At 43.1% G+C, this 23695-nt stretch overlaps 1 protein-coding gene across 2 annotated transcripts; it reads right to left on the bottom strand.

Moving 5' to 3' along the window:
- Positions 1-331: 331 nt before the first annotated feature.
- Positions 332-20882, bottom strand: b3galt1a (UDP-Gal:betaGlcNAc beta 1,3-galactosyltransferase, polypeptide 1a). 2 transcript variants are annotated; one of them, XM_066662843.1, is made up of 2 exons: positions 20833-20882; positions 332-4311 (listed from the first exon to the last, which is right to left on the bottom strand). In XM_066662843.1, the coding sequence occupies exon 2, from the start codon at positions 3714-3716 to the stop codon at positions 2727-2729; it is 990 nt and encodes a 329-aa protein (XP_066518940.1). In that variant the 5' UTR covers positions 3717-4311; positions 20833-20882; the 3' UTR covers positions 332-2726. The 2 variants fall into 2 exon arrangements, with proteins under 2 accessions (XP_066518940.1, XP_066518941.1); XM_066662844.1 differs by lacking the exon at positions 20833-20882 and adding an exon at positions 17678-17751.
- Positions 20883-23695: the final 2813 nt, after the last annotated feature.

Here is a 23695-nt window from a genome sequence, read left to right as displayed (position 1 = left end):
GCGGTGTTGCTATCAGTGTGTGAAGAGTGGGAGAAGAGGGTTGCATTGACAATCCAACACAATGGGCAGCACTTTGAACACATTTTATAAGTGGTCAGGAAACTTGTAAATAACTCATGAAAGAATAATACGTTAAAACCAAGCCCACCATTGTTTTTCTTGTGAAATTCTCAATAGGTTTGATGTGTCACATGACCCTCTTCCCATTGAAAAAACAAAAGTTGGATCCAAAATGGCCGACTTCAAAATGGCCACCATGGTCACCACCCATCTTGAAAAGTTTCCCCCCTCCCATATACTAATGTGCCACAAACAGGAAGTTAATATCACCAACCATTCCCATTTTATTAAGGTGTATCCATATAAAATGGCCCACGCTGTATATTTACATTTTCTACCTGTTCCAGAGTCCTAAATAACAGTGACTTGTCCTGTAATAAATGGTCAACAACTTTGAAACTTTGGCACCATTACAATGTCTTTAGGTTCATGACAAGCGCACACTCAGGTGTGTGCACACTTTAGCACTGTACGCATGTCAAACAGGCATGGCGTTAAGTCCAATAATACTGCACAAATACTGTGTAGGGTTCCTGGTCCATAAAGCTGTAACATACTGGGCTGTTCTTGTCTGTTAATTAGATCAGAGCACCAGGACAAGTCCGCTAAAGGCCCATAAAACAAACAGCCACTGAATGCGGGTGCAGGACGGCTCTGACAGAGCATCACCCCCAAACACACGCTACACTTTTACATGCTTCATTTTAAATGGAATGTGCTGGAATACAGAGCTGTAACCAGAAAACCTTGCTCACTGCCCTGTAACACTCGACCTGCACTTTCTGTGCCGGCACATATTGGGGTCGTGTTGGTGGTCAACACGTGTGGGATGTGTGGGCGTATCTTTGCATGAGGCCATGTGTCCATATGGTCCCTTTATATATTCAGAGTATATTTATTTATTTTAATGGTTAATTTTGGATCACTACTGAGCTCTACTGCTTTGCAAAGCTGCTGAAAAATACACAGCCACCGTTGAAGGTACAGCTTGGATTATTACTCAAGGGGCTTTACATAAGGCAGGAGCCATCAGGACCCCAGCAGCCTAGCTCTGACTCATTAGGAAGGCTACATGTCGGACACACTGAGATAATATTTTGTGACATGAATCTCATTGGTCTCTCAGAGCCTGTTTACACCTTGCATTAACCTGTTTCATGGGATCATGTCGAGATAAACCTTGGCGGTTATTTACACATTGCACCACGGTGCGTCTTCAGTTTGTCCAGATCAACGATGGTTTACAGGTCCGAGTAAAAAGCAAATCAAAACGTTGGGAGGTGCTGATAATGTAAAGTTACTTACGATAAAAAAGGCAAAAGAGGCAGCGGTGTAAATTAACTGGATCATAATCCAATTAAAGTGCATTCTGGAGACCTGCCTTTACATGGGCACAAAACATGCACGATAATGCAGGGTGTAACAGGCTCTGTGTCTTACGAAACATAAAATAAAATTGAACAAACTTGTTGAACATGTTTCTACAGGTTCCTCTGTCTTCAATGACAAGACAAGCAGCACACAATTGAGTTCAGATTTAACTAAATGTGTTTGTTTGCAGCGTCTAAAACTCTTACAGAGGCTGCTGCATATGTTTTTTTAAATCACATTCCCATGAGACGCCTAAAAACAGATGACCTTGATGCGTCTCTGTACATCCGAGAGAAACTTAGCTGCTGTTAACTTGACGGAGTTTTTATTAGAGTTATTCTCCACGTTATCATTCCCCGTCTGTCTCCTGCTGTTGTATATTGACCTCATATAAAGCGTTTGCACATTCATGGTTTTTTAAAATGATAAATTTAAAAGGAAAGAGGTTTTTTTCCAGATAGTGGCTTGGCAAGAAGAAAAATTAAGGTAGCTTTACTGGCACTGGTGACCACTGCACTGGAGGTCTAGCATATAATACTGGTGTATATTGAAATCAGAAAGCCCCTTCATCAAATAGTGAACAAAATGGTTCCCCACACATTCAAACACTACTGTGCATCACAACATTCAAGCTTGGTTCAGCCTTTTAACTGGATGATGTCAAATCCAGCCAAAAACTTGCAGCTGCATGTATCAATTTTGGAGTAAAGTTGATGTGCTAGGCTTTTTTTTGCCTTAAATATTCCAAATGTGACAATATGAACAGAGAGAAGCTGGTCCTAGATCTGAACACTTGTGCATATTGATACAGATATTTTTTTTGTGATGGAACCCCTGTTTGTTCCCTTACAGTGGAATCTCTTGGGGCCAGACAAGGTTTTGTAGCAAGAATACACTTCTGGGGACAGAAATCTATGTTATATTCACTGCTAATAAGTGGATGCTCCGTCTTAAACCTGATCCCAAATTCCTCTAGCCCACCAACAACCACCAATGTACATGCTTAATTGGAACATTTTGCAGGCGACTTACTAGCCACGTCTATTGTCAATTCCAATAAGTATGTTTCCAAATTTACCTCAGAATTTCTCATTGTTGTTCCCAGGTGTTCTTACAAAATCACGTCTGGCTCCACGACACCACCATAGGCCCCCAACCACCTAACCACTCGACCATGTGTGTTTGAAGACAATAGAACCACATTTTACAACAGCGTCAGTAGTTGTGCGAATAGCGAAGCCGTGATGTATAGCATGTTCATTCTGTCCAGTCCAGCAGACACAAGGCCTACCTTCTTAGCACTTAAGATGCTTCTTACTAGACATATCGTTCCATATCCTGTGCATCTCCTCTGGTGAGATCTGGTGCACAGTGACCACCCTGCGGTAGCGGCAGAGGCTGTAGCTCATCTTCCAGTGGTTGAAGCCACTGTTCTGAATGGGGTGAACCCCCAGTTTGCGTAAGCACATGCCCACATACACATCCTCGAGATGAATGAGACGGGTGTGGAGGGAAGTCTTATAGATCAACTCTGCCATATCCCCAGAGAACACGTAACCAGTGCCCGAACAGAAGGGAGGGTACTTGCTTTCAGGATACAACTCCCTGGACATGTACCACTTGCTGCGCGTGTCCCGGATGGGCCCTCCGTTTATGACGTGCCCTGTGAAGAAGCGCTGCCTGGGCTTGGCGGTGGGTCTCAAGAGGTTCAGCACCAGGTTGTCCATATTGACAAAGATGTCGCTGTCTGTCTTCATGACGTACTGGGCATTGGGGCAGAAGGAGGACACCCAGCGCATTCCCATCAGGGTCTTCAAGGTTAGGTTGTGGTAGGAATCTATGAAGTCCTCCACAACGATATCATGGAAAATCTGGCTCTCCTGCTCAACCATCTGATTGAGCACGGGCTCGGAATTGTAGCCGAGAAGGAAGAGTGTGACGATGCGTATATCGCTGTACAAGCCCTCATCGCCCCACGTCTCTCGGATGGCCTGCCTGGCATCAAACTCCTTGTGGTTGGTGCTGATGAGGATGAGGAGGAAGGGGGCGTTGCCCTCACATTTGTTCGGTTCGTTGATGATGAAGCGAAAGCTGTGAGGGTTGAGGGTGCGCGTGCGGATGTTGCTGAACGTCACGTTCTTCAGGAGTCTCGGCGAATGCCTGCGGATGGGCATGGACATCTGGCTCACGTAGGCGGTGGATGGCCGGGAGCCGCTGAGGTACCACAGAGCACTGGCCCAGCAGACCACAGTGAGCAGGTACAGACATGACACCTTTGAAGGCATCTCGCCACAACCTGGCTTGCCTGGTCAGCCTGCTGGCCAGTCACGTGCAGTTATTTAAAAAACATCGCTCTGGTTGCGGCGGTCTTTTTGGCACTTAATGTCCAGTCATGCTTGGTTGTATTTAGAGGCATGGTACCAGGAATACCGAGTGTTCAAAGACAAAACCAAGGCCACCATGGCCCTGACGATAACTTCTACTGCATTGGCCAGCCATTTAAGGTCATTTTATATTCATTCACAACCTGGGAGCCAAGTTGCGGTAGACCTCCTAACCATGTCTAGAACTCAAAATCTTGCTGTTGTTTGCTGAAGCTTTGATGAAACACCAAGTCACTCCATCCAGACTCAGGTCCTGTCTGCTAAGATTAGGGTGCATCTGTCATCACTGCAGTGCGTCAGTCTCGGCGGTCATTAATAAAGCATGGAGCAGGTAAAAGCCAGACAATCGACTATGAACAGCTCAAGCTCAGGTGCTGCGGGATGACACAGGATTCTCAGGCAACCTCTTGAAGCAGAAAACATCGGTGCTGTTAGAGTTCAGATATCTGGCTTCCGTTCACTCTTCTCCAGTCCTTCCTCCTGGTGAGCTTGCAGTCTGCAGGAGGGAAAGAAGGCAGGCACAGACGTTTGTGTATGATTGAGATATAAAGATGAAATGTGGAAATCAGAGAGAGAGGGGGAAGGAGAGAGAGAGAGTCTGTGGTTCACACTCTTGCTCTAGAATCCTTCTGCGTGCAGCCTGCCTGTGCTTTAACTCCAATTAAACAGGAAATCAATAAAAGCCTGCAGCTCAAACAGCTTCATTCTCACTGTTCTTTTACCACACCCTGATCAAAAAATCTGCCCAAACCCCTCAAGCCTCTCACACACCTCCGGCACCTCAACCCAATATTCCTGTTTACTAGGATTATATTAGACATTAAAAAAAATACATTAAACTGAGCTCAAATGTGGCATTCCATTCTTTATTCGTCTCATTTCTGCCTCAGTTCCAAGCTGAAACACCATAGGGTTCCTTCCGCACTGCGTTATTGCAGGTACCTATGAAAGATGATCCTCTCTTTCTTTCTTCCTTTCTCCTGTAATGCTGTGAAGTACAAGGGCACATTTTTAACAGCTTGCACAGAGTTATTCTTTGTGCTTTCATGTTTTCTTTTCTCCTTTCTCCCTATCTTATACATACAGACCATCCAACCAATATATCAGAACGCCAATACATTCAGTCGAAAATACAGGTCCACTTTTCTCTCCGGTTGTTAGTCACTGCCAGTCACCCTCCCCACCCCATCCCACCCCCAGGCCAATGTTACTAAAATGTGGACGGTGGATGGTGAGGAGATGCTTCCTTTAAGATGTGAAGCCAGCTGACAATTCATCCTTCACATCCCAACTGTATTGCTTTAGCTAGCAGATGCCTGCTTTGGCTAGCATCGCACTGTGTAATTACTAATTAGGTAGTGGGGTGCCATTCTGCCCACACAGAGAGCAAGGCCAGTGCTTTCTCAGACATCCAGCTTCCGATGGGAGTAGCATCACCCAAAAAGACTCCTGCATGACTTCAACGGCTGGGAGTCCAAGAATGCAGAATTGACCTCTCAGTCCTGCCACCACAGAGCAGGACGTCAGCCAACGTGGGTGTGTTGTAACTAACATAACAGAACAGTAATTTAGGATTCTTCTTTACATCTACATACATCTTCAGACAAAGTATGGATCCTATTGTTGCTGTCCAATTAAAACCATGTATCTCCATTTTTGTGTATTGTCATCATTTGAACAGGGCAGATGTCCTTTGCATCATTTTAAAATTTCATGATGAATGGACCAATAAGAATGGTCCAGAATTACTTAGAATATATATACAGGGGGTCCTCGACTTACGACGTTGATCCGTTCCTACGTCGCGTCGTAAACCGATTTTCGGTGTAAGTCAAAACATACGTACATACTGTACGTAAATAACATACTGTAAGCACTTATCCTATCCTAACACCTATCCTCCTCGGTCCCGAGCCACGTCACCGTGTATTCTTCCGCCGCGCCGCGCACACCAAACACGAAGTTCGCGTTACGACGTTTACGACGCAAAACCACTTACGTCGAAACAAGGCTTTGCACAGTAAACGGGAGATGTGTCGTAAACACGAAACATCATAACTCGGGACTGACGTAACCCGAGGACCTCCTGTAATTAATAATAATTAGAATATATGCAATTAAGGAGTTTTTTTCCTACATGTTTTTAATTGGACTATAACAATATAAATGAGCACAGGTTTAAAGGCGTACACTGTCAGAAAAATTGATTTTGAGGTTTTCCCAACTTACTGTAGACTTTAATACAGTCCGGATCGGAATACTACATTCTCCAAAGAGTCTATTATCAGTTTGAAGTGTGTTTTAAACTCTTCATGAAGTTTACTAACGATTCAATGGTAACCATCACGCCAGATTTTACGTCTGAATATTGCTCTTTCTAGGACAAGTGCCTTTACATGAACAGAGCAGTGGTCGTGGGCACATTTTTTAAAAGCACATATATAGCTATACTTTCTCATTTTCTTGGTTTCTTGTTCTCTGACAGTCTTTTATTGACCGTAGAAAGATGCAACTATAGGAAAAAAATGACTACTCATACACTCACAGAAAAAAGATATGGTATAGGGACACTGTTGGACACTAAAGGTACAGAATAAACAGACCTTTAAAAAAATACAGCAGTGGTTTTGAAGTCCAGTTTTGTTTTATATCGTTTCATTACAGAAATGTGTAAAATAAAAGAACATCATAAAACTCCTGGAGGTGAAAAGGGACGTATGAAATCAACAACTTTCAAATCTACAATTATAATTAAAGAAGGTACAATTGTTTCTTAATTAAAGAGACCACCACAGTAACAGTGTAGGGTACACACAGAGTAGGTCTTTACGTTGTGCTGTGGAGGTATAACCAGAGTCAGTGGTCAAATGTTTAAAAAAATGCTTTTGTGACTGAAAGCTTGTCAATTTTTCCTTCTTCGAGAACAACTACCGTTCTGTTAACACATGCAGAGCAGTGGTTTGAATTCCTGGCAGCTCTATCTGGCAAACGTGAATTACTTGATGCATCTGAACGCCTCCACAAACAGGAATAACAAAACATCAGTTCCTCTCCAAAATATAAATGCATACAGAGTGTGGATGGATGTTTTGAACCTTAGTCAAGTGTTGCCTACACCGCATGTCCAAAACTCGTAGACATCTTTTGTACACAGTAACGTGCACAGCTTGTATAATCTCAGCTGGAAAGCACACAATGAAGTGGGAAGTTCTGGAGGAGCTGCACATAAGCTTATGGTCACTATGCCCAATGCCAAGCATCAGTTGGAGGGGTATTAAGCAAAGCTGTATCTAGCTGTGGAGAAGTGTGTTTTTACAGAGGTGGAGAGCAGTCTGAGACCTCTTAGATGAGATGGAAGGGCTTCTTCGATCCAGAACGGATCATCCATCTCAGTGCCTGCCCTCACTAATGATGGAATCTCCGGGTTTAATGCAAACTAATCCTCACAGACATGTACCAGCCTCTAGTGTAAAGCCTTCCAGGAAGAGCAGACACAATTACTGCAGACAAGGAGGATAAACTACCTATTAATATCCCTTGATTTCAGAAGAAGTGATGGAAAAGGTGGTGTCCAAGTTCATTCAGTTGGAAACTATTCTCACAGAAATCACTGACATTATCAGAGAGAGGCGCTGCAAAATAAATCATGATAAAAATAATATCTCTAACAATCTCCGACAAGCAGCATGCACAGATATGTTTCAAATCACACATGGCAGCTCTAAAGGAACTTTGGGGACTGTGGAATCGATAAAAACAGCCCATTTGTTTCTGTGAGGAAGACAGAGGGTCTGGCCTGTGTTGTTAATAAAGCCCAACAGAATGATGCAGAAGGAGTGGGCTCTGTAAGAACAGAAACAGAGCCATTTTCTCTCAAATGTTCATTTGCTTGTGTAAAATGAATGCTCTGGAGAAGCTGCATATGAGGCTAAGGTCACCATAACCAATGCCAGAGGGATGACAGCCAGCAGTGTAGGGCTGGACAATAATTCAATATCAGTGTAATTGCAATATAAAATGTTTCAATAGCGATGATATGATTTTTATACACATTTTCAGTATTTCCAATGTGTATTATTTACAGCATTTGTCACTGTCGTTCATAGGTTCACGGCCCTTAGTTTTAAAAACATCAAGAGGTTTTAGTTTGATGGTGATGTCATGTTGCTGTCAGTTCTTGGCAGATTTTCTGGGGTTTTTTTTTTTATTTATTGTTCATATCGATATCGGAATTAAGAAATATATCGTGATACAAATCTTGGTCATATCGTCCGGCTCTACAGGAGCGACAGAGCACCGTCCTATTCTTCTGGGATGAGTTGGAGTGCCATTTGTGATCCTAAATAAAATCATCCAACATTAATGCTTGTACCTCACTGATATTAATACCTCACTGGAGGACCACGAGAATATATTTAGCAGCTACTCAACACACTAGAAGTTTCGTTATCAGAGCAAAAAAGGAGAACACCAGCAGCCAGGGGCATTTTCTCTCTCGAGTTATGTTTCTTGGGTCTCCATTACGTGTTTTGAGCCTGTAATCTCAGTGTTTGCTAGCACTGAGGGATATGGGGTGATCTGTCTAAGGCAGGGGTTCATTCATTCACTCATTTTCTGTAACCACTTATCCAGTTCAGGGCTGCGGTGGGTCTGGAGCCTACCGGGAATAACTGGGCGCAAGGCAGGAACACATTTACTCACCTACGGACACTTTTGAGTCGCCAATCCACCTAACAACGTGTGTTTTTTGGACTGTGGGAGGAAACCGGAGCACACGGAGGAAACCAGTGGCGGATGCTGGTCTTTCAAGGAGGGGAAGCTCAATTTAGGCCTATATCATAAAATTTGTCGGTTTATTTATACGTAAATTCTACCCTCCGTTCCTTTTCAAGAAAATGATCTGTGACCGTCGTACCAACAAGGCGTCTTTTCCAGGGACTTGACTAAAAAAATGTGCATATTAAAACAAATGTAATCCAGTTTAAATAAATACTCCTTTCAAAATTAAGTACTTCAGTCGCCAGTCCTTCACAGGGCAACACACACACACACACCTACGGACACGTTTGCGTCACCAATCCACCTACCAATGTGTGTTTTTGGACTGTGGGAGCACCTGGAGGAAACCCACGCAGACACAGGGAGAACACACCACACTCCTCACAGACAGTCACCCGGAGGAAACCCACGCAGACACAGGGAGAACACACCACACTCCTCACAGACAGTCACCCGGAGGAAACCCACGCAGACACAGGGAGAACACACCACACTCCTCACAGACAGTCACCCGGAGGAAACCCACACAGACACAGGGAGAACACACCTCACTCCTCACAGACAGTCATCCGGAGCAGGACTCAAACCCACAACGTCCAGGCCCCTGGAGCTGTGTGACTGCGACACTACCTGCTGCGCCACCCTTGTAACATATATGCCTAAGAAATTCAAAATGACAGCACAAAGTAAACTTTATACTCTCCACTGGGGCCCAGCCTATAAAGCTTAGGGCCCTGGGTAGGTAGTACTCAGATTTCTTAAGTTCCTTACTGTAACTCCCCCGCCTTCACCTACTCCTTTCCCTGCCTTTTCTTTTGTGCTGAGTGCAGGTCAGTCCATGGTCACATATCCACGGCTCCATGCTGTGAGGAGGTTCAACAAAGGGTACCCTTAATGTTCATGTGGCAATACTTCCCCCCAGCTGATTGTGTGTGTGTGTGACCGCAAACAGACCTGAGCTTCACTTTCACTGGTGGAGGCGGCAGCTTCAAATTCGCTGTAATAGGCATTGATTGAGCAGGGTGACCTTTCTGTGAGTGCTCCACACACACCCACTTACACCGGCAGAGGGAAAGAAATGGTCCTACTCATAAAACACACTTAACATCAAACACACACCAGCACACGCTCACTGCAGGCCTCTTCTCAGCTCTAACAGCAGCAGTGACTGCCACGCCAGGTGATATCCAGCCTTTAATTTAACATCCCATCGAGGGACCAAACCACAGGTCACTTTTAAAGAAAGAGAAAACAAATATTTCCTTCACTCTAAATGTAGCAGGGCAGCAAAGGCATACATTTTCCAGATGCTTGCTTCTGTACTTTTCCAAAGACCAAAGCAGACATGAGCTAATGAAGTTTATACCCTGCTTATTATTATCTCTGTATATGTTACATGTGGGCGGCACGGTGGTGCAGCAGGTAGTGTCGCGGTCACACAGCTCCAGGGGCCTGGAGGTTGTGGTTTCGATGCCCTCTCCGGGTGACTGTCTGTGAGGAGTTGGTGTGTTCTCCCTGTGTCTGCGTGGGTTTCCTCCGGGTGCTCCGGTTTCTTCTCACAGTCCAAAAACACACGTTGGTAGGTGGATTGGCGACTCAAAAGTGTCCGTAAGTGTGTGAGTGTATGAGTGAATGTGTGTGTGTGTGTGTTGCCCTGTGAAGGACTGGCGCCCCCTCCAGGGTGTATTCCCGCCTTGCGCCCAATGATTCCAGGTAGGCTCTGGACCCACCGCGACCCTGAATTGGATAAGCGGTTACAGATAATGGATGGATGAATGAATGAAAGTTACATGTGTAATCACAAAATCACAAAATGTGAGAAAACTAAGCAAAAAAAAAGCCTGGAGTAATAAGAGAAATAAGCTTTTGCATAATGCTTCTTGCTGGTGGACGCTCAGGCGTTTGGTCCAGAGCCTATCACAGATGTTTCATTAAGACCCATGAGAACCGTTAACCAGTGGATAATGGGTATAAATAATATATAAATTCACATCTGAACAGTTCTTTTTTAGTGTTTGAAAACATTCAATAAGCTGGACTATGAGGCATGATGATGTAATCATAAAGGACAGCAGTTCTGAAAACTCCATGAAAACTTTCACTTATTTTCCTTAACTTTTCTCTTCTTTATTCTAGAGGATCTTCTAAAAAATGAATACCTCCTGAAAAACGAATAACTTCAGTTTAACGGCTCTGGTGCTACGTTAGATGTAAACGTTAGTCGGTGTGTGCAGAACTAGTGCAACAATTTCTGCAATTACTTTACCAAACTTAATCAACAGACGTTTGGCATTTAAAGCGCGTTCCTGCTAATTTTCCATTATCTCTCGTTCAGGCCTGGCTCACACACGGGCAAAGCTGAGGCCTAATGAAGCCGAGCTGTATGCTCGCCAGAGGCTGATAATGAATGACGAAGGGGACAACGCTGGTGATGTATGACAGCGTTAATGTCTGCCTCCTCTATAAAGCCACAGGGCTTCAAACTGAATGGCAATTACATCACGCCTCTGACACTTTCTTTTTCTGTCTGTCTCTCTCACCCTATCTTCCTCTGTGTTGCAACTGTTTCATTTATCTGGTGTCAAAAGGCGGTGGTGGCTTAAAGGATTTTGGGAAGGGACATTTGGGACATTACTAACACACACACAAACACACACAGAGTTTAACTTTGGTGTGAAGGCATTTGACCTCTTGTCCAATCTGAATACAGCAGTGTATTTCAGAAAAAAAAAGAAAAAAAAGAAAAGGAAGCTCCAGCAGCTGGTTGTTGTGGGTCGCTTACTTGTAGCCGCGGGATACAAATCTGGACAGTGAGGAGGCAGAGCAATTAACCTTCGACTTGGCACTGTCCTTACCTGCCACCACCATCACTGTGTGTGTGTTTGTTTGTTGGTGACTACACTATCACTGGTTGGACAATCTGTGACAGATGGCTTTAATGTGTGTGTGTGTGTGTGTGTGTACACTCTCTCCTGAAAATCACTGATGCTGGTGTTTTTGCTCTGTCCTCTCTGCAGGAGGTCAACATCTCACTGAGTAAACACTAGGGTGCACAGGAGCAAAACTGTCACAACAAAATCATAAGGATTTACGCGCTACACATCAAAGGGTTTAGGGACACCTAGCCTTTCACTCTAACAATAATAATAATAAAAACATTATTATATTAAAGCTCACATGTCGCAAGCATTGACATTTATATGAATTAATAATGGTTATGAAGTCAAAACCATAAACGCATTTACACATACAATCAACATAAGGTGACTGCACACTCAAACAATAAACGTTCGCTCGGTGCTTTATCACATATTTAAATTAGAGAAATATTATCTCCAGCTGTTGTTTTAAAGTGTCCCCAATGTAAACCAGGGAACTTTAATGTGATAAATATAATAAACAATAACTTACTCGCAATTCATTAAAAACATCCATTCAAGATCGCCCATTCTGCCAAGTAGAAGTTTTGGTGTATTTTTCGTGCACTGCCTATCAAAAGGGGCGGCATTGGTGGCGCAGCAGGTAGTGTCGCAGTCACACAGCTCCAGGGACCTGTCTGTGAGGAGTGTGGTGTGTTCTCCCTGTGTCTGCATGGGTTTTCTCTGGTAGACTCTCTGTGAGGAGTGTGGTGTGTTCTCCCTGTGTCCACATGGGTTTCCTCCGGGTGACTCTTTGTGAGGAGTGTGTTCTCCCTGTGTCTGCATGGGTTCCCCCGGGTGACTGTCTGTGAGGAGTGTGGTGTGTTCTCCCTGTGTCTGCATGGGTTTTCTCCGGGTGACTGTCTGTGATGAGTGTGGTGTGTTCTCCCTGTGTCTGCGTGGGTTTCCTCCGGGTGACTCTCTGTGAGGAGTGTGGTGTGTTCTCCCTGTGTCCACATGGGTTTCCTCCGGGTGACTGTCTGTGAGGAGTGTGTTCTCCCTGTGTCTGCGTGGGTTTCCTCCGGGTGACTGTCTGTGAGGAGTGTGGTGTGTTCTCCCTGTGTCTGCATGGGTTTTCTCCGGGTGACTGTCTGTGATGAGTGTGGTGTGTTCTCCCTGTGTCTGCGTGGGTTTCCTCCGGGTGACACTCTGTGAGGAGTGTTGTGTGTTCTCCCTGTGTCCACATGGGTTTCCTCCGGGTGACTGTCTGTGAGGAGTGTGGTGTGTTCTCCCTGTGTCTGCGTGGGTTTCCTCCCACAGTCTAAAAACACACGTTGGTAGGTGGATTGGCGACTCAAATGTGTCCGTAGGTGTGAGTGTGACTGTGTGTGTGTGTCTGTGTTGCCCTGTGAAGGACTGGCGCCCCCTCTAGGGTGTATTCCCACCTTGCGCCCAATGATTCCAGGTAGGTTCTGGACCCACCGCGACCCTGAACTGGATAAGGGTTACAGATAATGAATGAATGCCTATCAAAAGTTGAGACCCTTTTGAGAGTTGATTTGAGATTTCTTTCTGTTTAAAAACAAATGTTCCATGTGTCACTCTTAAAGGGCCCATATCGTAAACAAGGAAACTTAGCTGTAGTGTGTAGATGCTAAGGCTAAGGTTTTCATTTTGAGTTATATGCATATTCTCAAGCTATCTGCATGACAAGTAGCACTTTCTGAAGTTTTTGCCAAAAGTGAGGAAATGGGATCTGTTCGTTTGATCAAAAAAAAAATCATGTTTTGTGAATCAATTAAGAACATTTTACAAGAGAATTTATGCATCAGTTTTCCGTAATGTCATTTTTATCCAAAAGAGGTGAGTGATAGCTAGTAATTGGCATCAAGTGAACACACACAGGGAGAGAGAGAGAGAGAGAGAACTGCTCCCGGAGTCAGACGTGTTACAGAGGTGTGTACGTTCTTCTTGATCTTGTGTTGAAGACACTTGAAAGAAGCGAGGAAAAATGTGGATTAAAATGGGTCACAGTTGCCTAGCTCTAACAAGTAACCAAAAAAGTGTGTGTGTGTGTGTGTGAGCGCGAGAGTAAGTCTCATGGTTTGATAAAGAATTTACATATGTAAGTGTGTCAGTTGTCCAGCTTCCCCTTCCCATGTTCCTCATAATGAGTACATTCAGAAAATGGTGCGTCTATTGTGAAGACGTACAGTTGTATGATTTGATAAAAATAATTTTGAACAAAGTGAAATGTTCTGGAGCACAAGCACATGAGCCGGCCCATATAGCAGACACACGTGGGTCTAATCTGTGCCACTTCTCTCTCTTATGACTGGCAATGATTCGGCCCAGATTTGGTCCAAAACACACATGAAATCTAGTCCAAATATTGTCCGTATGTGGCTGTGTTGATGGACTCACCTTGAAAAGTCATTCAAGGCTAAATGTGGGCCATAAGAGAACTGCAGATGTGGGCCACACTGGGTCAAACATTCATTCCTATCTAGGTAAGGTCTCCATGCCAAATATGGACTAGAGTGTATAAAACTACTGTTATTAGGTTGTAAGCAGTGTAACTTCATTCTGCAATACATTTCAGATGAGTTGGAGTGGCATTTAATATCCAGAACTGTCTGCAAAATTATGGATACAGCAAACAAAAGACCAAAGAGCTTAGAAAATCTGACATTAATGAGAACTAATGCATTTGTAAAATAAATGAGATACAATTCATTGAAATTCAAATTACTCACATTAAAAACTGGCCTGGTTTTAACACACAAGCTGCAAATAGAAAACTATTCTGCAAATGATACACATACATGTCATCCCTCTTTATACTGAGACCCGACAATTTATGCAAATTCATGCAGTGCTTTTGCATAACAACAGATGGTCATGGATGGATCTTTCTCTTTAAGACCTGTGTTACATAATAAACTGCCCATGTGTCTTTTAAGGTAGAGAAACAAGCCTCGATAAATCACTGCAGAATAGATTGGCATGTAATGGAGTAGAAAGCACTAAGTGCTTATCCAGTGCTGCCCTGACCCACTCGTAATTCGCTCAAAATTCATTTATTTGCCTACATCGTCTGAGCTTTCTCAGAGCACATTTGCACTGTATCATAACCAATACAAAATGTTCTATTTATGGTGTCACTGAAGTAATCTTAAATAATAATAATAATAAAAAAGACTACATTTACTTTAGCATAATACATCAGCCTTTTCCTTAAACATCAGTCTTCAAACATTACTTTATGCTTCGCACAAAACCTTCTTTAGTTCTTGTGCAGCAAGATTCATTCATTATCTGTAACCCTTATCCAGTTCAGGGTCGCAGTGGGTCCAGAGCCTACCTGGAATCATTGGGCACAAGATGGGAATACACCCTGGAGGGGGCACCAGTCCTTCACAGGGCAACACAGACACACACACATTCACTCACACACTCACACCTACGGACACCTTTGAGTCGCCAATCCACCTACCAATGTGTGTTTTTGGACTGTGGGAGGAAACCCACACAGACACAGGGAGAACACACCACACACCTCACAAAGAGTCACCCGGAGGAAACCCACACAGACACAGGGAGAGCACACCACACACCTCACAAACAGTCACCCGGAAGAAACCCACACAGACACAGGGAGAACACACCACACACCTCACAAACAGTCACCCGGAGGAAACCCACACAGACACAGGGAGAACACACTAACTCCTCACAAACAGTCACCCGGAGGAAACCCACGCAGACACAGGGAGAGCACACCACACACCTCACAAACAGTCACCCGGAAGAAACCCACACAGACACAGAGAGAACACACCACACTCCTCACAGAGAGTCACCCGGAGGAAACCCACGCAGACACAGGGAGAACACACCGCACTCCTAACAGACAGTCACCCGGAGGAAACCCACGCAGACACAGGGAGAACATGTTTTTCTAAAACCACTGTGCTGTTGAAGGTAGTAATTCTTGTCGTTTTTTTCCCTAATTTCAAGCAATAGATTCCACCCATATTTGAAGTCTCCCCAAATCACAATGTTTTTGTTGAACTAGAACTGTCCTTATGCTGCTTCTCTAAAGCACTTGGAATCACCATTGTGTATGAAAGATACACTATAAATAAACTTGTCTTGCCTTTCCTTTCCAGCCACTTTATCTTTTGGACTTGCTGCTAACACAACCCCACTGGATGGTTCAAAACCCTTGGAGGAGAACACTAACTGCCCAGTTCTGTTACATCAACCAACAGATGGGCCACGCTGGCTAGGGCCATCCCACAGAGAGAGAGAGAAAGGAGGCCAGCAGTACTCTCTTAGACTCCCTGTCTAATGGCTGAGATGTCACCATATTGAAGTCAGGTTCTCCATATGGTGGATTCCACTAAAACAGGTAAATTTGGAACAGTTCTTTCTGTGTGTTTTGGCTACACTACTGCTTCAGTCCATTTCCCAGAATTTCCTTGTCCACAATAAAATGCAAAACAGTGGAAAGGGTACGTGTGAATGTCCTGTCCTTTCCACCACACTAATTTGTTTACATGCTGCGGTTGAGTGTCAGTTTTTGATGTACGGCTTATTTGTGACAATGCACTGCTTCTCAAAGCAATAGAGTGTATTCAGCACAAATCACTTATTACTCTTACAAGATTTTTGTAAAGCTTTCCCACCGCTACTGCATGTGTACACACCTACAGCGCTATTGTCATACTTCTGTTGAGCACTGAAATATTTATTTAACACACTGTATAAACACGTTTCTAAGAAAATGCAATTAGTATTCACGTAGTCTTACTCTCCGCGTTGCCTTCAGAGAAGAGCCGGTCTCTTTCTTAGCGAGTGCGCAAACACAATGTAGAAAATACCCTGAAATGCTGCAGTGGCTGTACAGACACAGGGGTCACACTGTGAGGTCTTTCCTTAGTCACATGTTAAATACAATTCTAATAACTCATTCTTCTCAAACATATGATCTGATTACTCTTTGCTCTGTAAACCTAATGCTGAAACTCCCATCGCTAATTATGTCCAGGTTCTCCCTAGCTATGGACATTAATGCATGCATTCTTTTGCTGGGAATCATCTTTGGCATTAAATATTATAATATTTCTCATATACTCCATGGTATCACAGCAGCACATGAAGTTTTTTCATCTATCGATTTATGAAGACAGCTAAAACTAATCAATACTATCTGAGAAGAAGAAGAATACAACGCATACATGGCTTCACGTTAAGCAGTATGTGCAGCAGGAGGACATTTAACAGCTCACATTTCAGCCCCAAGTGAATACATTCAAGGCCAGTGCTGCTAAACTGTTTGCCAGGGAGGAGTTCAGGACAAGTTTATGTCAAGTTCATAAATCCTCCATGACAGAAAATGTCAGAGGAAGCCACATTTAATAACCCAGAGATACGCAGTGTGCCATAAGCAATCACAACTGACCGGCATTACTTCTGAATGGCTGCCATTTTGTATGTCATGTCAGAATGTTAGAAGAAGGTTGGTAGATTAATGAATTCAGCTACAAATATGCAGTTTATGGAATCTTCACAGAAAATCACTGTGGAAAAAGAATACGACGCTCTGGAGCAGGTGCACGAGCCTAACACACCATGCTCAATGCCAGTTTTGCCAACGGATAAAAAGCCCATTGAGCTGTGAAGCAGTGGAACTGCATTCTCTGGAGTGATGAAGTACCATCCAGTACCTGTTTGGAGAGGTATTTGTGATTGAAACCTAATCGTCCAACATAGCACCTGACCTATTAATACATTTGATTTCAGATGAAACGAGCACATGTGAACCATACAATGGAGGCTGCTATAGACTTTGTTATTTTAGGATCATGAGCTACAGTTGCGCAGTTCAATCAGGGGTCCGCAGTCATGTATAAAAACCGGGCCAAGATTTTATTCCCAAGATTGTAAACAGCATTTCATTAACTCTACAAATTGACAGTCCTGCTCATCATTAACCTAAATGCTGGGAGTACTGGCACAGCATTCACCAGAGGCCTATTTTAGATCCTTCATTGAGCCAAATGAGAACCATTACATCTTCGTATTGATAGAAAAGGCCAGCACAGATCTGCTGCTTGGCAACAATCATTTAAAAAGCTCTATGTCTTCCTCACACAAGCACTTAACACCACATAAACATCACTAAGATCTAATTGGAATTTAAGTTTGGTTTCCTCTTACCGCCATTAAATCCTGAAGCACTCCTGAAGGGTATGACACATTGCTTCATACCAGTGCATGGAAGTGTGGGTTTTGACCAAAAGCAGACAAAGAGAAGAGTAAGAGCTGAGAGCCACACACCTCAGCGGTCACATGTTCTGGACACATCTTTGCATATCTTTTTTTTTTAGTCAAGTATCAAATTCATATGCGTTAAAGCTGATTTGGTTTTTAAAAGACATGGATTACCACTGATTTCTTTGAAGCCATATATTTCATGCTCCTAAATCTGGCTGCAACAAAAGCCTAAATGAACCTCTACAGAATGGATGTATAAATAAATTCTACCAACAACTCAATATGGAAACTGGTTTCACAATTCAATATTCTGTTTGATTCTTGCCCCTTCCAGGGTGTGTTCCTGCCTTGTGCCCAGTGATTCCAGGTAGGCTCTGGACCCACCGCGACCCTGAACTGGATAAATGCTTAAAGTCAATAAATGAATGAACGAACGAAAAATTGTTTGATACTAAACTTCAAACACTATAATGACTGTAATCGTGATGTTACACCCAGTATTATATGTGATGACAATTTGCTTTTTTCATTCATTCATTATCTGTAAGCGCTTATCCAGTTCAGGGTCACGGTGGGTCCAGAGCCTACCTGGAATCATTGGGTACAAGGCGGGAATACACCCTGCAGGGGGCGCCAGTCCTTCACAGGGCAACACACACACACACACACATATTCACAAACTCACAGCTACGAACACTTTTGAGTCACCAATCCACCTACCAACGTGTGTTTTTGGACTGTGGGAGGAAACCGGAGCACCCGGAGGAAACCCACGCAGACACAGAGAGAACACACCACACTCCTCACAGACAGTCACCCGGAGGAAACCCACGCAGACACAGGGAGAACACACCACACTCCTCACAGACAGTCACCCGGAGGAAACCCACGCAGACACAGGGAGAACACACCACACTCCTCACAGACAGTCACCCGGAGCGGGAATCGAACCCACAACCTCCAGGCCCTGCTGCTGCACCACCGTGCCGCCCTAATTAGCTTCCCCCCTTAAATATTAGTCCTAGGTACAGTTTATACAGTTTTATAAAGAAATTAGATGGTAGTTTTACTGAGTGTCTTGGAGAATCTGCCACAGTTCTTTTACGATGTTGGATTGTCACACTACATTTATCATGCAAAAACTCAGGAACCTTCATAATGTTTTTTATTTATTTAATAAACGTTGAACGTAACCTAATTTTTAATAAGTTGCTTTCTTTATAGACATACAATTATTATTTTTTTAAACATTATTATTAGTAGTAAAGTAAATCTATAATGTTCCTGTACTGAATGAACAATGCAGAATTCATCAAATAAATATCTATAAATCGATTAGGGTGCCTAACACTTTTGCACAGTACTGTGTGTGTGTGTGTGTGTGTGTGTGTGTGTGTGTATATATATGGGCACATTTTATGACAGTATGCTGTGGTTAATACCTACTAAAATTGAATTAAGAAAGTGCACCCAGTGAACCGATGACCTTGAATCATGGATACCCAAGGCTTGCTGATTGCGCTTTGTAGATATGTTTCAGTGAGCATTTGATGGATTAATGGATGGAGGACTGCCTAGATGTAGTCTTCTAGATTGGGGTATGCTTGGTAAGTCATATGCAACTGTTCCAGTGTCTTTCCTTTCCTTTTCCAGTGTATTTCCTTTCTCCCGTTATTACCATATTTAAACAACTAGAAACTTATTTCTCTGCTCATAATGTACACACACTTCTACTGGATGAAAATTTTATCTTAAATGAAAGCTGACAAAAACATTGATAAATAAGTCGCCTGCTCTCTTTCTCTCTACACATATAGAAGAAGAAGTATAATAATAATAATAATCCCACCTTGTGCCCAATGATTCCGGGTAGGCTCCGGACCCACCGTGACCCTGAACTGGATGAGTGGTTACAGAAAATGAATGAATGGATGATAATAATAATAATAATAATAATTTATATATAAAAAAGACATGACATTTCCGATGCACATGCACACTCTGCAGCATGCAGCACAAAATCATAGCTCTAGATCCCCAAATTAATGTACTGATGTACCTTTAAAAAACAAAAACAAACAAAAAAATAATATTATTATAAATATATATGAATACATAGGATTCACTAACTGCTAAAGGTGTTACACTGTGATTCATATCACGTTCACAAAAACATCAACAAGCATCATGATGTTAATTCTCTGCTATGTCAGTTACCCTTAGAATACACTGACATGGCAAACTGTGAAAATACTCAGCGTACACACACTCTGCAGGGAACTTTACAAAGTTAAATACATTTAGTGGTTAGCTGCTGGATTTCACAGGTTGGGAAAATAAACTGTGGCCTGTGGAGAAGCGATAGGACCTTTAATATGTTCCCAAAGTGTTCAACTCAGCCCACCACGTGCCATGTTCAAGCATTTTCTAAATTAAAGACATGTTGACTTTTTATTTTGTCATTTGACCCACACAGGTTCATATGAAGCTAGCCTTGTTTCATTGTTTTGCTCAGGACTAGGTTTTCCCATCACCCACAAGGGCTCACAGTAGCTGGACAGCCCAGAAGCCTAAGGGTCAGCCTGAAATCAATACACAGAAAGGAAATGTGAGGCTGAATTGCTGACAAAAGCAGAAGCTGATTTGGTATAATTGGGGGTGTCGTGTAGCTTAGCCTACGCATTAGCTAATGCATTCTTATACACACAGCCTATAGCAACTCATAACGCTTTAACCCTATAGAACTGAGTCAGAAACACCAGCATTGACCACAGAATTCAACCGAAGTGGCCTGACTAACACACTGTGTCTACAGTTAGCCATAAAATATGTCCTTCTCAGAGCTGCTGGGAACGAGTCAAACTCTTAAGACGCCTTGTCCAAAAACATATGAACGCTGTTTAGGCTGTATATCCATTCAGCAGCGTCACATGACCCGATACTGAACACGTTGCTCGTCTCCCTGCCTTTTGTACTGAGGGAAGGACACAAACCCTACAAAACACACATTTGGAAACAACAAAACCGGCTTATTAAGATGGACCCGTTATAAAAATAGGTGAAAAGGGCTACTGAAAAGATACAATGCCTTCACCTACCTTTTCTCTCCCGTTGCAGCCTCTGTTGTGGTAGATGCTCTCCGTTTGGCTGCTGACCCTTGTACTGAAATGAGGCGCATTTATTTCCCACCTGTTTTCAGACAATCCCCGCCCCTCCAGCGTTGTGATTGGCTCCGCGGTCACACTTACAACCAATCAGCGGGAGGAGTTGGAACAATCAGCCCGTGAAGATGCGAATAATTATCCGTTTTTAGAGGAAACAATGTGATCCAAAACTTAAGGGTAAATCGATATTGTGTCATTCATATTTCACCATTTTCCTCATCATTTCAGAATTTGAATCTTATAAAATGGTGTGATGCAATATGCTGCTTCTATTTAAGAATGCTGAATACGCTGAATACCTAGCTGAATTATATATAGTGACTACAAACATTTCCTATGAATGCCTCATAATCCCATTCTATGACGCTATATTTTATGCTATCTACTTAATATTTGTTCAGCTACTATTTTTATAACGTGTATTTTTGTATTTTATATATATTCTGGGTTTGTTATTTTTACCTTTGTCAGTGTTGCAACAAAAAGTGTTACAGCACAAACGTTATTCATTTAAAAAAGCTTTACAAGCCAATCCCAACGCAGGAGGCGGGATTTAGCGTGCTTGCCGAATACGGGTGGAATGAAAATAACGCTGCAGGGGCGGGAGACTAGCAGCCCGTTCAGAATGCAGATCGAAGGTATTGAACCTCTGTGGGAACACAATGACTCTTCTTTCTTTCGCTCTTATGTTTGCATAGCTGAATGCCAACCAATCTACAAATCTGCAGAATTGAGTGTTATGCCCTAGAATTATAGAGACTGTTAATCTAACAAAGAGGAAAGACAATAATACAAATGCATTAAAATGTTAAATGTTTGACCAACTGTATCAGTCCAATCAAAAACATCTTAACACCTTCAAAACATCCAGTTACAGGAATCGCAGTCACACAGTTCCAAGGGCCTGGAGGTTGTGGGTTTGATTCCCGCTCCGGGTGACTATCTGTGAGGAGTTGGTGTGTTCTCCCTGTGTCTGCGTGGGTTTACTCCGGGTGACTGTCTGTGAGGAGTTGGTGTGTTCTCCCTGTGTCTGCGTCGGTTTCCTCCGGGTGACGTTCTGTGAGGAGTGTGGTGTGTTCTCCCTGTGTCTGCATGGGTTTACTCGGGGTGCTCCGGTTTCCTCCCACAGTCCAAAAAAATATAACCACACACGTTGGTAGGTGGATTGGCGTGTGTGTCTGTGTTGCCCTGTGAAAGACTGGCGCCCCATCCAGGGTGTGTTCCCGCCTTGTGCCCAATGATTCCAGGTAGGCTCTGGACCCACCGTGACCCTGAACTGGATAAGCGCTTACAGATAATGTGTGTGTGTGTGTGTGTGTGTGTGTGTGTTTATAAACTTGGACAGTAATGAACACAGGCAAGTTTAGGTGTATTTAAGAGAATTTTATTGATCAATGCATAAGCGATATAAGAAACTCCTCTCTAACCAGCCTGAAGACATCTCAGAAGTCCAGCTAAACAAAGGTGGATAAAAGAGCCACCTACAATTATCAAGAAAATAAAATCATCAGCAAAATTACAAACAAGTAATTTAATAAACAAGCAAAAGATACATGAAAGATATGTGAAATATAAAGGAATACAGCAAAACAAAGAAAAAAAGAAAAATAAATGCATAATATATTCCCTTTATGAATTGCACACCAGGTGCTTCATATAAAGCTTTTTTAAAAGATTCAATGTGCAGAATAGCAACACTGGATAACTGTAAAATGAATACAAAACATTCTGAGTAAATAGTGACGACCGTCTCTCCATGGACAGAATAGGGCAATATCTGAAGGTTTGTGAAGGGTGTGTATAAAAAGGCTGCAATGGCTGATTGCACTTGAAATGAAAGGTGACATCAGACGTTATCAATCATCATCATCATCGTCATCATAATATCTGTTTCGTTTAATTTGCTCCTCTACAGTCAACGAGTCCGGTTCCTCTCCCCACAGGACGCTGTCTCCAGCCAGTAAGCTGGCATCTTTGGTGTCAGAATTATCGAGCCTCTCCTTGTCCCTCTCCTCTGCAGTTTGCTTGCCTGCCACCTCCCTTGTCTCCATTCCAAAATCCATAAGATCATCCAGCAGAGAAACTGCTGATTTTGTGCTGGATTTTTTGCTGTGAACGTTCTCCTTAAAGTCCAACAGCAACCCTGAGCTCTCCCCAAAGCCTGCAAATATGTCATCCAGGAACTTGGAGGCACTGAACTTGGATTCCTTGAGAGGATCCTCACTAACCACGTCTTTGGCCTGCTGATGCTCTAGTTTGGGGTCAGATAGGCCTTGAGTGTTGGCACTTGGAGATACCCAGGGTTGGTCCTGGTCCAGTAACTGTAAAATGTCAGCATGCCTTATCTTGCTGGTGTTGACTTCCTCTTTGACGGTTACCTGAGAAGAAGGTGGTGCAAATGATCTGAGGTCTAGAAGATTTGGCTGCGCTTTAATGTCACCCCACCCCAAACTTGTGGTATCACTGTCAAATAACAGGTTACGGTTGTTGTTGTTGTTGTTGTTGTTGTTATTGTTTACATTTCCATTGGCTGTCTCTTGGTCTGTAGTCCCACTGTCTATCATAGTCACCTTTACAGCATCTGCTTCTCCTTTTCCATCACGTCCATCTTCTTTCAAATTTTCCACATACTCAGTCTCCTCTTCTAGATTCACGTTATCTACTCTTTCCTCAATTCCCTCTTCTTTTTCCATCTTCTCTTCCAGACTTTTCTCTCCATTCATCTCTACAATCTCTTCCTCTTCTTGTTTTTCCGGTTCACCTTCCATTTGCTCAACCTTGTCTTCCATACCATGCG

Source organism: Hoplias malabaricus, chromosome 3 (assembly GCF_029633855.1).
Source record: "Hoplias malabaricus isolate fHopMal1 chromosome 3, fHopMal1.hap1, whole genome shotgun sequence".
NCBI lineage: Eukaryota > Metazoa > Chordata > Actinopteri > Characiformes > Erythrinidae > Hoplias > Hoplias malabaricus.
Note: the sequence above shows the minus strand (reverse complement) of the source record. Positions and strands in the feature narration are given on the sequence as shown.